The sequence below is a fragment of the Petaurus breviceps genome, unplaced genomic scaffold (assembly GCF_028583685.1).
Source record: "Petaurus breviceps papuanus isolate PSGF00001 unplaced genomic scaffold, PetGlider_PUasm1.0 76, whole genome shotgun sequence".
NCBI classification, from domain to species: Eukaryota; Metazoa; Chordata; class Mammalia; order Diprotodontia; family Petauridae; genus Petaurus; species Petaurus breviceps.
This window is the reverse complement of record NW_027186473.1, coordinates 6,415,317-6,431,637: the sequence shown is the minus strand read 5'-3', so window position 1 is coordinate 6,431,637 and position 16,321 is coordinate 6,415,317. Positions and strand designations below refer to the sequence as shown.

The 16,321-nt window shown below is 35.7% G+C and overlaps 1 protein-coding gene across 1 annotated transcript in view; it reads left to right on the top strand.

Annotated features, from left to right (window-relative positions):
* The window catches only part of GABRA2 (gamma-aminobutyric acid type A receptor subunit alpha2), a 142,300-nt gene that overhangs the window by 58,746 nt on the left and 67,233 nt on the right, over window positions 1-16,321 (top strand). The window contains exon 4 of the mRNA XM_069105173.1: window positions 7,643-7,710. Coding sequence (XP_068961274.1) covers window positions 7,643-7,710 — 68 coding nt within the window. The remainder of the gene's footprint in view (window positions 1-7,642; window positions 7,711-16,321) is intronic.

The window sequence follows — 16,321 nt, the reverse complement described above, 5'->3', positions numbered from 1 at the left end:
GCAAAAATACCTCACAATCCAGTGCAGAAAGGCAGAAATATTAAATGCATACTTTTTAGATCATGGTGCAATAAAAATTATATATAATAAAGGGCTCTGGAAAGATAGACTAAAATTTAATTGGAAACTAAATAATCTAATCCCAAAGAAATAGTGGATCAAACAACAAATCATGCAAAAAATTAAAATCATTCAAGAGAATAACAATAATGAGATGACATACCAAAATTTATGGAATGCAGTGAAAGTGGTTCTTAGGGGAAGTTTTATATCTCTAAATGCTTACATTAATAAAATAAAGAGGAGATTAATGAATTGAGCATGAACTGAAAAAGCTAGAAAAAGAACAAATTTATAATCCCCAATTAAATACCAAATTAGAAATACTGAAGTGTGGAAGGGACAATGCTAGCTGGCCTGGCTGCTACCTGTTTGCTTTAAGCACCTGTAGGATTAGCATTTACCTGTTTTCCTGGGTCTGTGCTCCATCATATGGACGTCTGACTGCTGGAGGGTGCCTATTTACCTGGGGCTACACTAAAGCACAGTGGTGTAGTCTCAGAGCTGCAGTCTTTCAGTTCCCCTGGTTATTCTGAGGCATATTGTGGGTCCTGATGCTGATTTTTGCCTTCTCCACTATACTGCGGCTCATTGTTTCACCTCATCCTTGTCCTGGTTCTGCTGTTCCAGGATTTGTTTTGGGGTTCTATTTTATGGTTGTTTGGAGGTGACTATGGGAGAGTTACAGTGATTTACTGCTTGCTCTATCTTGGCTCCTGGAGGTCAACACCTCAGCTTTGCATTTACTTTTCATCACAATCTGCCTCAAACATATTTTTCCAGGTGTAATTCATATTACTTCCCTTCCAACTTTTTTTTAATCTAGAAAATCCAGTCTGCTTATTTCTTATCTACCTCCATGATTTTGCACATGTGTAGTAGCCTTTCATTCTGTTGAACTCTTTTCCCTCATGTTTTAAAAGAAAAAAAAATTAGCTAACGATGAGCATTAAAAAAAACAGTTTTTCCTTTAAATTTTCCCTTTGCTTAGTTTTGTTGTCTAATAGTTGGGTGTTATCAGAAATGAAACTCTTCTCTATGGCACTTTAGCAAACTTCATAATATATCCATATACTGTCTACTGGAAATGATCTAATTAGTACAAAAGTTTAGCCACTCAGTGAAGTGTAAAGAACATTAGATAAAAAAAAAAAAAACCTCCATAACACATTTGTACCTCACTAGGTATGGGACCATAAAAAGTCACTTTATTTTTAAAGACTCAGTTTCTTTTGGTAATCTTGTTATTATTATTAATTTCAGCAGACTTCCTACTCATTACTTTTCCATCCATCCATCCATTTACTCATTTATTCATTCATGTATTCAGTGATTCAACAAATATCTACCAAATTTCCACTGTATATGAAACACTGTGCCACATGGTTTATATTCATTAAAAACACCACTTATTCAACTATAAACACATATAAGTATAAATAGAGATATAAATATAGATGATATAGACATGTGGCATTATTTGAGTCAACCCTGACAATAGAACACAAAGATAACTATATTGCACCGCATTATGTGATAAATATAACCTAAATATATGAAAAAAGTATGGCATGATGAGGATCATATTGGATTTAGAATCAAAGATCCTGGTTTTAAGTCTCAACTCAACAAACATGTTTGCCACATCTAGGATGGCAGAGCTGGCACCCAAGTTCAGATCTTCTAATTGATATTTAATATTCTTTCTACTTATGTGATTAATAGTGAAGCCAGAGAAGTGTCTACAAGCATAGCTTTCAAACTATACTTATGACATACTGCCCAAATTGTGCTGTTCTCTCTTGATAACTGTCTGTTGTCTGGATTCAGATAGTGAAATGGTCTGGCAATATGCACACCCATCTTGAATGGGTTTTAATAGGGAATACCTCAATAAAATTGTTAGCTTCTTTATAGATTTTATTTTTGTTCAACAAAGTCAGTATCAGGTAACATAGTTTACCCTACTGAATTCACCCTAGGAAATGATTATTAGTATTCTAAAGTCATCCATTTTTGAGATCTAATTGTCCCAGCAAAATTATGCTGACATTATGTCAGGCACTGTTCTACTGGTTCTATATCTGTTTGGACACTGACATAGTATACTTGGAATTTTACCTCAATATTTTGCCTGTGTTTTCTTGCATAATCACCATATGTAAAAATGTACAACATCCTAATATGACCATACAACAAAATCTGTATTTCACTACAAAATTAGAAGAGTCGATATGGTCAGAATTTATATGGGCAGAATGTTGAGCGTAGAGTCAGTAAGACCTTGCCTCTGATCTATTTGTGCTTCCTCTGCTTGCTCATATTGCCAGCCAATTACTTAACTTTTGAGCTCCTTCCCATGGTAGAACTCTGCTTACAAAATGGAGAGAGGTTTGTCCCAAATCACTGAGATTTTTGCAGCTACTGGAGCTATTAGGAGAGTGCCCTCTCTACAGCCCCCACAAGCTCTAGCACACTGGCCACACAACCCAGGACCACCACCCAAGAAAGCTATCCAGACCCAAGTAGGCTAAAGCAAAACCAATTACCCTCTGAATGGTCACTTGGTCTCCCTACAATCTGCAGGCCAGGAGCTCCTGAGGTAGCCATGTGGTGGGGCTGCACAGCCACTGTGCCTCCTCTGCTTCTCACCCCAGGGGCAGGGGCCAGACTGCACTCTTAGTATCCCCTCTCCCCCATTCCAACAGATTTCCACATTGACCTTTACTTTGTCTTTAGTCTTTATGGGTTGAGAAGTCTAGAAAAGGCTACAGTAGCTGGTGATTCACTCTCTTGAAGTCTGCTCAGGCTGCCGCTAATCTGGGCTGCCCTGGACCCAGAAGAATGGCTCATATGGGGCTGGGCTTGCCTCCCAGCACACTGAGATGGACCTTTCCTATAGGCCTACCAGGAGACTTTCAGTGGGAGATTTGTTTCTCTCTGTGTCTTTGTGGGTTCTGTAGCTCTAAAGTTTGTTTATAGTCATTTTTTTACATGTATTGGAAGTAATTGGAATGAGAGCTCATGCAAGTTTGTGCTTCTACTCCACCATCTTTTACGTTGATATTTAATATTAAAATGTCACCCAGTTAGAACATATGGAATGAGGTGTAAGGTGTCAGTCTGAGCCCAGTTTCTGTCAGAGTACTTCTAATTTTTTGCAGAAAATTTTATCAAATAAATTTCCCCCAGGTGATTTATGTTTTCCCCTATATCAAGCATTGGGTTATTGAGTTCTATTGTTTTTGATTCTTCCTTGTTTATCCATATTATTTGGTATAATCATTAGAACATTACTTTTGCTATTACTATTACAGATTCTTCTCTGACTTAATATCATTATAAATACATGTCTTTGGAAGCAAATATGCGATACTGCTAAATGTGCCTCATGGGCAAGGTTAGTCATAGAAAATGCATTTTATATTGCTATTTCACCTAAAATTCTTGCAGTTATTCCTTATTAGTAAAAATAAATGCTCTTTTTAGATTTCTATGGACAGTCAGACATTTAGGTCCTATATTTATCAACTGATATTTGAACCATTTCCAAAATTACTTTGCTTGAGACCTGAGATCATAGTAGGTTGTCTAAGAATGTTATTAACTTTCACTTGTAATACAGCTTAAAAAAAGAACATACTTTCGAAAGAATTTCTGTGTTGCTGCATTATTAATTTAGAACTGTGGTGGCCAGATGTGATAGCATTAGATTCTTTAAGCGGTGTTCCTTATTCTTTTTATATGGTGGTAACTTTACTTTTAAGAATATCAAAGTCTTACTTTATTCTAACATTCTATTCTTTGAAAATATTGGCTAGTAAGTTAATCTTTCTAATCCAACAAGAAGTATTATATAAAACTCTCTAGCAATAATGCTGTCATCATCACCTTAAGCCTCTCAGCTGAGTTTTTCAGAATGCTGGGAACATTAGGGCTGGAAGTGACCTCCAGAGTTCAAATCAATTCACTTAATTTCTATCAAACATCCAGAGTACATGGTACTGTTATAAGTCATCAAGTCCATCCGTATCTACTTTATTTTTCTTTAAAAAAAAAAAAACTGTTCCAGGTGAGAGCACCATAGAATTTTCTAGCACAGACTTATTCTGTGTTCATTACAAGCAACTTTTAATAAACTTTAGTTTTCTTTGACTGAGAAGACGTGAGTCCAATTCATTAGGTAGGACCTGGAGTGTTGGTACTTTGAAGTCTCCAGAGCAACCCTAACCCTCTTTATGGGTTATCACCAGAAAGCGTGTGTTACTTCCCTCCTGGAGAAATGGAATTTCAGAGCAAATGTGCAGAGAAATTATTTGGCAGGAGAAGCCAAGGTTGTGCAGAAGAGTCCCCAGGAGAAAAGTGTCCTGGGAGCGAAGCAGTACTTTTCTAATTTAAAGGAAACAGGAGGAGTTTCCTCAATTTCACCTGAGTTTTGCGGGGGACTTGAAAAAGGCTGGGCTCCTACGATTTGAGGTTGATCCAAGAAAATGCACGGGTCGTGAACCCCAAGGCTTCTCCCTTAAATTCTGGACCGAAAGTGGGGGCCTGTGTGCGGGGTTTTGTTGTATTTTCCCCCTTTTTTAGGGGCAAGAAGCACAATCGCCAAGGAGAGCAGAATAGCTGTAGGTGATTGAGAAAGCGGGCTGCGCAGGCAGAACGCACCAATCCAGCGCGGCTCCCTTCTCTATATATCGCCCCTCTCCCCAGGTCTGCGCAACTGTCTGCTGTCCCGTTTTTGTTTACTTTGCCCTTCCCCTCGTTTTCTCTTATCTTTGCGGTTGTCGTGGCCAGTTAGTGGAAAGAACGTCTTTGAGACCTCTCTTGCCCCTCCAGCCATCCCCGCGCCTGCGCCCGCGGAGAAGACACCAGTGAAGAAGGCTACAAAGAAGGCATCCAGCGCTGCCCATCTCGGAGATTTTACATCTGGTTCTACAATATCAGGATAATTTTCCTTGATAATTTCTAGAAAGATAATGTTTAGGCTTTATTTTTGATAATGACTTTATCTCTCCTGGATCTGTTTTCCATGTCAGTGGTTTTTCCAGTGAGATATTTTCACATTTTCTTTTTTTTTTCATTCTTTTGGCTCTGTTTTATAATTTCTTAATTTCTCATAAAGTAATTAGCTTCCGTTTGCACCACTCCAATTTTGAAGGAATTATTCTCTTCAGCAAGTTTGTGAAATTCGTTTTCCATCTGGACAAGTCGGCTTTTTAAGGCATTCTTCTCCTCATTTTTTTGAACCTATTTTTCTGTTTGGGTTAGTCTATTTTTAAGGTGTTATTTTCTTTAGTATTTTGGGGGTCTCCTTTAGTAAGCTGTTGACTTGTTTTTCATGATTTTCTTGCATCACTCATTTTTCTTCCCAATTTTTCCTCTAATTTTTTACTTGATTTTCAAAATCCCTTTTAAGGTCTTCCATGGCCTCTCACCAATTAATATTTTCTTGGATGCTTTTGATGTAGGAGCTTTGACTTTGTTGTTTTCTTCTGGTTGCATGTTTTGATCTTCTTTGTCACGTCACCAAAACAAGATTCTATAGTCTTAGGTTTTTTACACTATTTGCTCATTTTCTTAGCCAAATACTTGAGTTTCTACCTCTATGTCTCAGTAGGACTCTGTTCCAGTGTGAATGTGGGTGTGGATGGGTGTATTGTCCCAAGCTTCAGGGTTTTGTGCAGCTGTTTTCAGAGATACTTCTAGGGAACTATAAATTTTCAGCTCTTACAAGGTAGTATAATCAAAGGAGAGGTGTTTACTCCTTTCCTGTCCTGTGCTCTTTTCTCTGAGTGACCCTAAACACTCTTTTTTGCCTTGGAATTGTGAGGAGAATCCTCTCTTCACCACTGCCACCAGCTCTGCCATATCAGTGCTCCTTCTCATGCCCTGACTGCCACCCAGGACTGTAACCAGATTCAAGAAGAGCAAAGCAAGAGAATCCTGCCTCAGCACCAGGAAAGTGATCCCTGCAATTCACCTCTGATCAGTCACTCAATCACCACACAGTCTGGGTCAGGAGCTCCAGAAGCCCCTGCCATTTCTGCTGCCCTGGACCTGGGGTAGACTGTACTTCTCTTTCACCTAGGCCCCACAGAGTTTTCCCACTGACTTTTTATGTGTCTTTTACATTTGTGGGTTGAGAAATCTGTAAACTGCCAGAGCTGCCAGTGATTCAGTTGCCTGAGGCCGTCTTCAACTCTGTGCCTGTGTGGCCCAAGCCAGACTGTGCTTTGCTCCCAGCCCTGTGCAATAGACCTTTCTTGTCGACCTTCCAGGCTGTCTTGGGCTGGAGATGTGTTTCACTCTGTCATTTTTTTGGGTTCTGTAGCTCTGGAATTTATTTAGAGTCTTTTTTTACTGTTATTTAGATGGGTTTGGGGGAGTTCTCAAGCAAGTCCCTGCTTTTGCTCTGCCATCTTGGCTTACTGAATTTTTAAAAAATAAAAAAAAAATTTAACTGTTATGCCCTTAGAAAGTATTGTGCTAGGCATTGAAATTATTTAGTTCTTCATAAAAACCTTTCTGTCCTTTCTGTCAGATATAAAAAAAAAATAAAACAAAACAGAAATCATTATCTACTTCCCTCAGTGAAGTATGTTCACCTTGACTGCAGACAAATTCAGGATGGGCCTATTAGGGTCATCTTTTTGAATGCTGTATATTCTTAAAAATATAGGAAGTATGTAACAATTGGAGAAAAAAATCCAAGAAAAGATTCCTTCCCCCCAGCTCCCACAAAAAAAAAAACACTTAAAACCTCATAAACTTAAATTCCCAATAGGATCTTAATCTGCCATCATTTATTTGACTCTTTCTAAGAGTGAGCACAGGAATATTGTTCAGACCTTGAGAAACCTTTTCAAAGTCATTTCAGTTATCAGTTAAGGATTTTAAGAATTCATTTTTCAAAGCATTCTTGCTCAAAGGACAGTTTATCATAGAAGAAATTTTCTCCAATTAGTATAAAAATTTTGTTTTTATGTATGGCATATTACTAAATAACAAATCACTTCCTAGTACAATAAATCATATTTGTTTATAATTTAATAGTCCATTTTTAGACATCAAGGAGGGAAAATACTTATTTTTAACTTATAATGCTAGATCCTTTTCCTGAGGAAATATATCAGTTTGAGATAATTTCCAATATCAAGATCAAATGAGTATGCTTTATTTTTCTCATTGTTGGTGATTTTATCGTAAGCTTGTTTTCTTAGGATGGTTTCTGAAGGAGCTATTTATTATGGAGAAACAGACTTGAAACAGAGTGCACTTAATAGGTATGATCTGCAACAGAGTGTAATAGAGCTGCTATAAAAACATTTTATAATTAGAATTGAGATAGCCTCCTATTAAATATCCAACCAGAATGGTTCTTTTTATGGGTGCATTGTTTGTGAAAGTAAAGAAGGGATTTGTTATGTGTATATATGTATACACTTACATATGTATGTGTGGAAATTTATATAAATATGACTACTATGACATAACTTTCAAAACTAATCATACTTAATATACCCTTATATTCTGCCTTTATTATTTTTATTATTAATATTAAACTATTTTTTAATTAAATCAGACAGCATTACTGAAGTCTTCACTAATATCTATGTGACCAGTTTTGGACCTGTCTCAGACACAGATATGGTAAGTCCTTTATTAAAAGAATATTTGGATTCAACTATTTGATTATAACTGTTTCAATAGTATTTGTTTATTTTAAATTCTTGTCTTTAAGAAATGTTTTGATGGTAGTACAAGGATGTATTGTTTTTCAGGCCAAATGAAAAATGACTTGTCAGCATACTGATATTATTTGCTCCTAAGAACTTAATTAATTTCTCCATAGTTATATGGATAGTAAAATGTAGAGGTAAAACTTGAACATGCATCTTATTCATTCCAAGACATCTCTTCACTGTGTCTCACTTCCTCTTGTTATATGCAGATTGAATTAATATATTTAGATAAATGCTCTTTAAAAGAAGTTACCTCACGCAGTCTGAAACATCACATCAAGTCAAGTCAACAAGAATGTATTAAATACTTGCTCTGTCCCAGGAACTGTGTGAGGAACCAGGATATAAAGAAAAGAAAAAATAGTGCCTGCCCTCCAGGACCTTGCTTCTAATTGGGGAGATAGTTTGCAGACAACTATGTACATACAAGATATATATAGGGTAAATATATAGTACCTTTGACGGAAGGTAATAATATATGATTGGTTAGAAGAGATAGTAAGGCCTTCTTTTAGAGAAGTGGTTTTGGACTGGGTCTTAAAGGAAGCCAGGTGGTGCAGGAAGTGGAGATGAGAAGAGTGTGAATCCCAGACACAGGGAACAACTTATGAAAAAGTGCCAAGGTAGCTATGAGGAAAAGCAAGAAGGTCAGTGTAGGTGGGTCACAACCATAGAGTTCATGAAGGGGAGTAAAGTTTCAGAAGGTTTGAAACTAATTTGTGAAAGGCATACATAAGGGAATGACATGATCAGACCTCAGAAAGATCACTTTGTCATCTAAGTGGAGAAAGTACTGCAGGGCAGAGATACTTGAGATAGAGAACAACTGGGGTGGGTGAAGGATGCCACAGGAAGTTGTAGAAAGATAAAAAAAAATGTTTGAAAAAACCACTATGGTGAGTGGGATACTGAATAGAATACAGAGTTGTAAAAGCATTGCTTTGGCACAGTGAGCCCTCAGTTAAGATTGTGTAACATAAATCTTACCTACTCAGCATTGTTTTATCAGTTTTCTCCAACAGTTTAGCATCATATGATTAAGAGCAAAGGCGGCAGGTAGTGGTTGTAATCCAAGTCGGTAGTCTGATAAGGTATAATTGGTGAGAGAATACATGGTAAAGTGACTCAGCAGGGAGGACTGAGGGTAAAGTTAGAAAAAATCTGTAAGAATTAGTTCTGGAGTTAGTTCAGCATCCTCTACTTGGGAAACAATCTGAGAAGAGAGATATATTGACATACTTATTAGGAAAATTTTACATAGACATATTTCTTTTGTAATAGACATAGATAAATAGGTGGTCTATTTTTTTCTATCATAGAAAGATAGAATTGTCTGTACTAAGAGAATAAACAAATATACTTCAAAGCAGAATTGTTTTAGTGTTTTCCATACTAAATATACAGGAGACAATAATTCAGTCAGACTAGAGAGTCTATTTGAAGTTGTTAGATGACCTTATAAAGGAAGTAGACTAAATGACAAGCCTGAGGGTTTAATACCTACCACAAGTCCCTGGGCTCCATCTCTATCTCTCATTCCAAGCTGGACCATTAAAATTAGAGCCAGAATCTATTATGGGCATTTAAATTTAATAACCTAATTTAATATGTATCCTATGCCAGATCTGGCACAGTGTTTGGATAGTAAGGAATAGCTAGTTATCTCAACTATTGATTTAAGGAAAGAATTCGAGCAAATGTTATTGGATGAAAAATCCAAGCTTCACATAACTTTGGTAATATTAGATTATGTGTTCAGTGTATCTTACCCTTTGGACCAAGGAATTTTATTTACCTCTTTCCTCAAGCTGGTTAATGTTTCACTCAGTGGACTAGGGAGATTTTCCAGATTGCAGAGCAAATGGAGATATATTTAGCTATTGTGTAACGGGGCATTTGAAACATTTCAGGATATGCACAGCCTCGCAAGATGTTCTCGGAAAATGGGAATTTCTTTGCACTCTTTCTATATTCTTTTACTGAAATCCACTTCTGCCTTTTTATCCCCCAAGGACTCTGGATTCTTGTACATGCTTTGCAGTTTAAGCACACCTTCTCTCATGCACAGTTGGAACATACTAGTTCAGGAGGGGAAAGGGGAGTACACACCATTGCCACTTTTTGACTGGCCTTTTATCACCAAAACTAGCTACCTCTGTTCCTCTGACTGTCTTTAGTACTAGTGCAAATTCTTATGGTAGTGGTTCAGTCACCTCCAGAACCTTATTCTTTCTTATTTAAAGAGTTCAGTACCTAAGTTACAGTCTTTCTTACCATCCCAATGCTTTCCCTTACAGTAAGAACATCAAAACATATCATTGTCCCCTTAAATGTCCCAGCCTACTAGTTCTACAACAACCTCTACAACTGTGAATTGCATCTTCATTTTCCCTCATGCTCATGCATAGATGAACATACCATGATTTTAACACTATTCAAGACTTTCCATATTCATGATCAAGAATCTTGGAATTCTTACTTCTCACCATAGCCTCCTAGACCTCAAATTATTTTGTGAAACCTCATTGTCCCTTTCATAGCCAAACTCCTTTAAAGGGGTTTCTTCATTGTCTATGTTTCTTCATCTTTCATTTTTTTTCTTAATCCCTTTTAACTGGTAACCTCTCACTTGACACTTTTTTTTTCCTTGTTCACCAGTGATCCCAAATGGTATATCCCATGGTATTTACTCAGCTCTTATTGGTTTTCACTTCCTTAATGTTTGACATTCTCTATCATATTTTTCTGGACATTCTTTCCTCCCTTAGTTTCTATGACTGTTCTCTTTTGATTCTTAGTATTCTTTGCTGGATAATAATTAACTACCTCCCCACTGAGTGAAAACCCAAATTGCTGTCCTTGGCCTTCTTTTCAGCTCTCACTTATACTCTGTTTCTTTGTAAGCTCACCAATTTCCACTTTTGTGATTATTATTTCTCTGCAGATTATTCCCAACTCAACATATCTAGTTCTAATGCTTCTCCTCCCCACTTCCCCCAGCTGAACTCCAATTCTGTACAATGAAATGCATGCTTGACATGAATATCTGGATATCTTCTAAGTAACAGGATGTCCATAAATGTTTAACAACTGAAAAGAAAATGTATGGAGGAAACATGTTTAAGTTTAATCTGCATTATTACCATTTTGTCCATCACTTCATTAAGTCTTGAAAAATAAAAAAGATAAGAAATCAACTCCTGGTTTGGAGAGTTTGTTAATTTTGAAGCTATACATGCTCACACTGAAAAGTTAACAATTGGCTCAATAGTTTGAGCTGGCTCAGGCATAGTTTCTGGTATGTGTATGCCCTAAACATTATATCTCTTGCAACCATTTCCAATTTGTTAACAATTATTATTAATAGCATTAATTAGTAATAATTATTTATTTCCTTGGAGAGGCAATTTTATTTCTATCATTTCCTCTTCCCTTCTCTATTATTTATGTATGTACAGAAACATAAATTAGATTAGATTTTTGTCTATTATTAGGAATAGCCAGAAGACCATTTTGGTTGAAAAAGGAAGTGTATAAAGATGAGGTATAAGACATAAATATGAAGAAAATTACATGGGAGACTGATTGTGAAGGACTTTAAATAAGTTGACAATCAAACAAACACCACTGAATGTATCTATAACTTATATCTATTTTAATTATATATTGCATATATGCAATTATCCCATGTATGAATAATGTGTATATATGCAATATATACACATGTGTATATTATTTATTTTATTTATACTCTGCACACTATGCATAATACATAGTATACAATACTGTATAATATAGTATTATATAGATATATTTTATTCATATATGTGTATATCTATGTACATATATGTACATCTATTCTCACACAGTGTATGTATATATGTGAACATACATTTGAATCTAAGCAAGCATATGTGTGTATATATACGTACATATATATGTATACATATATGCAGATACGCACACACATATATTGCATACACAAACATAAATATGTATGTTGTGTATTTGGTCATTAGCTACAAGTTAAAATCCTTCACGATCTGGCTCCCAAATACTTACATAATCTTAATTCACATTACCTTAATATACTGTCTGTTTCAATTAAAGTGTCCCAGTAGCTGTTCCTACTAGAGAAAATTCTGACTCTTGCATATGTGGCTTTGCAAAAAGGCAAACAACAAAAAATCTTACTTCTAAAATAACAATAAAACTAGCATTTATAAAGTGATTGAAGGTTACCAAAATGTTTTATATATATTATCTCATTTGATCCTCACAGCAACCATCTGTAGTAGGTGCTGTTATTCTCCTTTTACAAAAGAGAAAAAAAAAAGGCTGAGAGGTTAAGTGCCTTACCCAGGGTCACATAGCTAGTAAGTGCCAGAGGCAAGATTAGAACTCAGGTCTTCTTGACTCTACCTTTAGCACTATATCTACGGAGATCCCTTAAGGGCCTCCACAAGTCTGTCTGGATGCACAACTACTTCATTTGTATTATAGAATTTCAAAATTCCTTCAAAGTACAAATTATTTATCCCCTCTGATGTAAGGCTTTGCCTAACACCAACAGTCATTTATTAGCACTCTGTCCCTCTTGAAATGACTTTATATATACATTCTATTTGTGGTTTATCCTTTGATCTAAAAGATGAACGATATTGTGTTTACTTACTTGTGTATATGATATATCCCTCAATTACAATGTAAATACTTTGAGGATAGGTACTATTTTATTTGAGACTTTGCATGTCTAGTGCCCAGCAGTGTCTTGCTTAAAATTTGCACGTAATTTGTGTTTGTTGAATTGAGCAATTTTAAAATGTATAGGACCTACAATTGATTATATAAGATTCTTGTTTAATAGACTAAATAAACACTATCAGAGTCACAATCCTAAGGAAGCAATGACTAGGTATACTGATAAGGTGTTGTAGGGATGTCCCTTATTTGGGAGCTTAGTTAATAGGACTAAATAATAGGACATAAAATGGAGAAGCAAATCAGAAATAACTACACCCTAGAATTTCAAGAAATTTTTGGAATATTGAAATTGTATTTACTTTTTCAAGCTATTTTGAATACTTCTAACTAATGAAAACCACTTATAGTTACAACTAATAAAGTTCATGTGGGAATGAGTGTGGTATGTAACAAGACCACAGATAAGGTGAGGCATTCTATAACTTGTAACCTTAGAAAATTAATGAATGGGGAAAAGGAATTTTTATCAAATACAGAAGAGATATCTGGACATTTCTTAGCCTTTGAATAAGCATGTCATTTCAGTTTTGGATAGGGATTTACTTGATGGACTGATCTTCAAACTCTGATATGGATAACTAATGGATATTCAATAGAAAATTACAGAGAAAGTTTTATTGAAGGAGAAACTTTGGGACTTGCAAGAGAACATGCATCCTGTTGTGAGTTGAATATTTATTGGTAAACCAATCTTCTTTTAAGGGAAGGATGAATACTGATCATCTTGTTGATCTGCTCAAACTACAGAGACACTATAGGCTGTAGCAGCAAGGATACCACACATACCAAGGATTACTGCCAGCACAGGTTCTTTGATCTGCTTTTCAAAAGGAAAGCAATTTAAAAAGTGTTAACAATCTTTTTAAAATTTTGTTCATTTTTTTTTTTTTTGCTTTTTGGAGGGCAATTGGGGTTAAGTGACTTGCCCAAGGTCACACAGCTAGTGTGGTTTTTTTTTTTAAATTAAGTGTCTGAGGCTGGATTTGAACTCAGGTCCTCCTGACTCTAGGGCTGGTGCTCTATTCACTGTGCCACCTAGCTGCTGCTAAGGATTAACAATCTTAATTTAATCAAACATGTTTCATTTACATAGGTCAGAGGAGAAAGTCAGAACCCTGAAATTCAGAGAAAACAAACAGAAGTTACAAGCAGACAAAAATACAGAGAAACTAACAAACAGACAGGGCTTCTAGCTGTCTGACCATCACATACATAGTTAGTTACCAGAGAGAGAAGCACCAACATCTGGGTTTTCAAAGCTGTGGGGGTTCAATAGCTACCCAGAATGTCATCTGGCCAAATCACACAACTCTTACCAAAATCAGCCCCAAAACCTCACCTCAGAGGTATATATAACCTTCTCCAGGGTCAGAGACATCACAATCCTCATGACCCACTGCCTAATTAGAAAGTAAAAAGGTGTGGGCCACAGACTCCATGTGACCACATTCAGCCTATTAGGGGGCAGAGTATATTTTCAAAGCAGGGAAGGTCCTCAAATTCAGTTAGGCTTATTAAGGGATAGGGAAAATCTTCAACTTACCATTATCATTACAAGCTTGAAATTTCTGTTGCCAGAGAAATCTACTTTAAGAAATTACAGAAAAGTATGAGAAAAATCGACTGAATAACTTGGCACAAAATATGTTTTGTTATATTCAAGTAAGCTTAGAATATTGAGGGGAAGAGTAGGTTTGACTTTTAAATGGCAACAACAGATAATAGAATGCAGAGGAATATCATTAATCTGGTACTGTTGTCAAAATAGAACATGGAAGGATGTAAAGACAGTTTGTAGAAACCAAGGCTGTATGAGTGTGTCATAAATGATTCGTGTTTACTTCAGAAGAAGGAAAATTATTGCTTCATTTGCAAAGAGGCTGTTGCTATTCTACTTTCAAGGAAACATGTACATTGAGTTCTTCTTTCCCATAGTTGGAATTATTTATCATTGAATCATCATATTTTCCCAGTTCTGTATTGGAGATCATTGGCATGCATGTGAAAAATAATTGGCCAGGGTCAAATGTGAATTTATTAACTTTGGAGCTCATTGAAGATAGCTGGTCTTTATGGGAATGGGATTCCTTACTTTGGCCAACTTAGTATTTTGTGTCAATTTAATGTATTTAAAGGTAAAATTTTTGCTTTAGCATTGTGCCATTTCTTCCTTACTTTTCATCCTGTCCTTTTCACTTTTAGTAATCTTGTCATTTTGTCTGACAAGATATTTGGGGATAATGTGACATTTTAAACAACCTATCTAGAATGTATAAGCTTGCTTCTATATTCTTTGAGAGAGCATCTTGGTGAAAGATGGAGGGTTGTCTAAAAGTTTATAAGATATAGGGAACAATTGAGTGGAAGTGCAGGTGCAGTAAGTTTTGAAGGGAGCAGAATGTCACAGTAATCATGAGATCATTTTGGGGCAGTGGATACTTATGGAAAAGAAACTTAAGGACTTTTATAATGAGATAAATATGGTGAAAATGACAGCCAAAGTGAATGATTGTGCATCTTTAACAAAAAGGCACTTAATATCAATAAAATGAAAATAGGAAAATCAGTAAAGAGAAAAGTTAAAGTTTTTATAGTATGCCTAAGAAAAACAATTAAAATTGGTTTTTGGTATATAAACATAAGGTAATGGTTTGAAGGTATGGGGAAATTAAAGGAATATTACTTTAAATACATCAACTCTTAGAGCCACAAAGGACCAAGACTGTCTCCTTCAACTCCTCACTTGACAGGTGAAGAGACAGGTGAAGAGAAGTAAAAGGATTTATCTAAGATGACACAGCTAACTAATGGCACTACCAAGACTGAACTTATATTCTTAAATTCCCAGGCCACAGTTCTTTCCAACATATTGTGCTGAGTTTTCAAAAACAAAATGTTTCCTTATCAGTAAAACACAGAGGTTAGATAGATACTCTCTGTAGTCTCTTCTAGTTCTGAGTCAATGAGTGTATGAAATGCTGCGCTAATGTCACTAAAATGCAATTTTGCAGAACAGAAAATTATCATTGAAATAAAGTACAGAACAAAGCGGATGGCCCTTGTATCAGATTCATCCTTGCACTCTCATTTTGTGCAGAATATACAGTTTGAAGCATGACCTAAACTGCCAAGTATTCCTGTTCAGGTTAGTGATGAATATTCATAATGACATTAGCCTAAGAGGAAAAAAGTGGCATAGCAAAGACAATTAGAAAAAAATGAAATACACACACATTGTTATCTCAAAATCATTACCCACTCTAATTGTCCAAGGAAAGTTGCTGGACTAAATTATAACTAAATATTCTAATTACAATGTCTGCAATTAAGTTAAAATCTTTTATTTCAACATTTAAAAATTCATGAGTAAGAAGGTAATTAAACTGTGGAATGTGCTATCCTGACAAAATGGAAAGTTTGTAGTGGGTGTGTGCATTTAAGCAATTTAAAATGCTTTCTTTTTTGCTTTTACATTTGGAGTGTCTTTTACTGAATAAGAAACAAATTATTTGCTTTATATGTACACATATGCATGACATGTACATATGATGTGTATTATATGGAATGTATATACTTGCACCAATATTCATGTGTATATGTGTATGTTTGTGTTTACATTCTTTAGTTAAGTTAATCATAAGTACCAGTCATCATACTTGGGATGCTGCTCTCAGCATCCCTAATCTACAGGTAATCAGGATGTTGGAATAGTTACTTGACTTTGAGTAATGAAAGCATAGGAAGAAACCTGCACT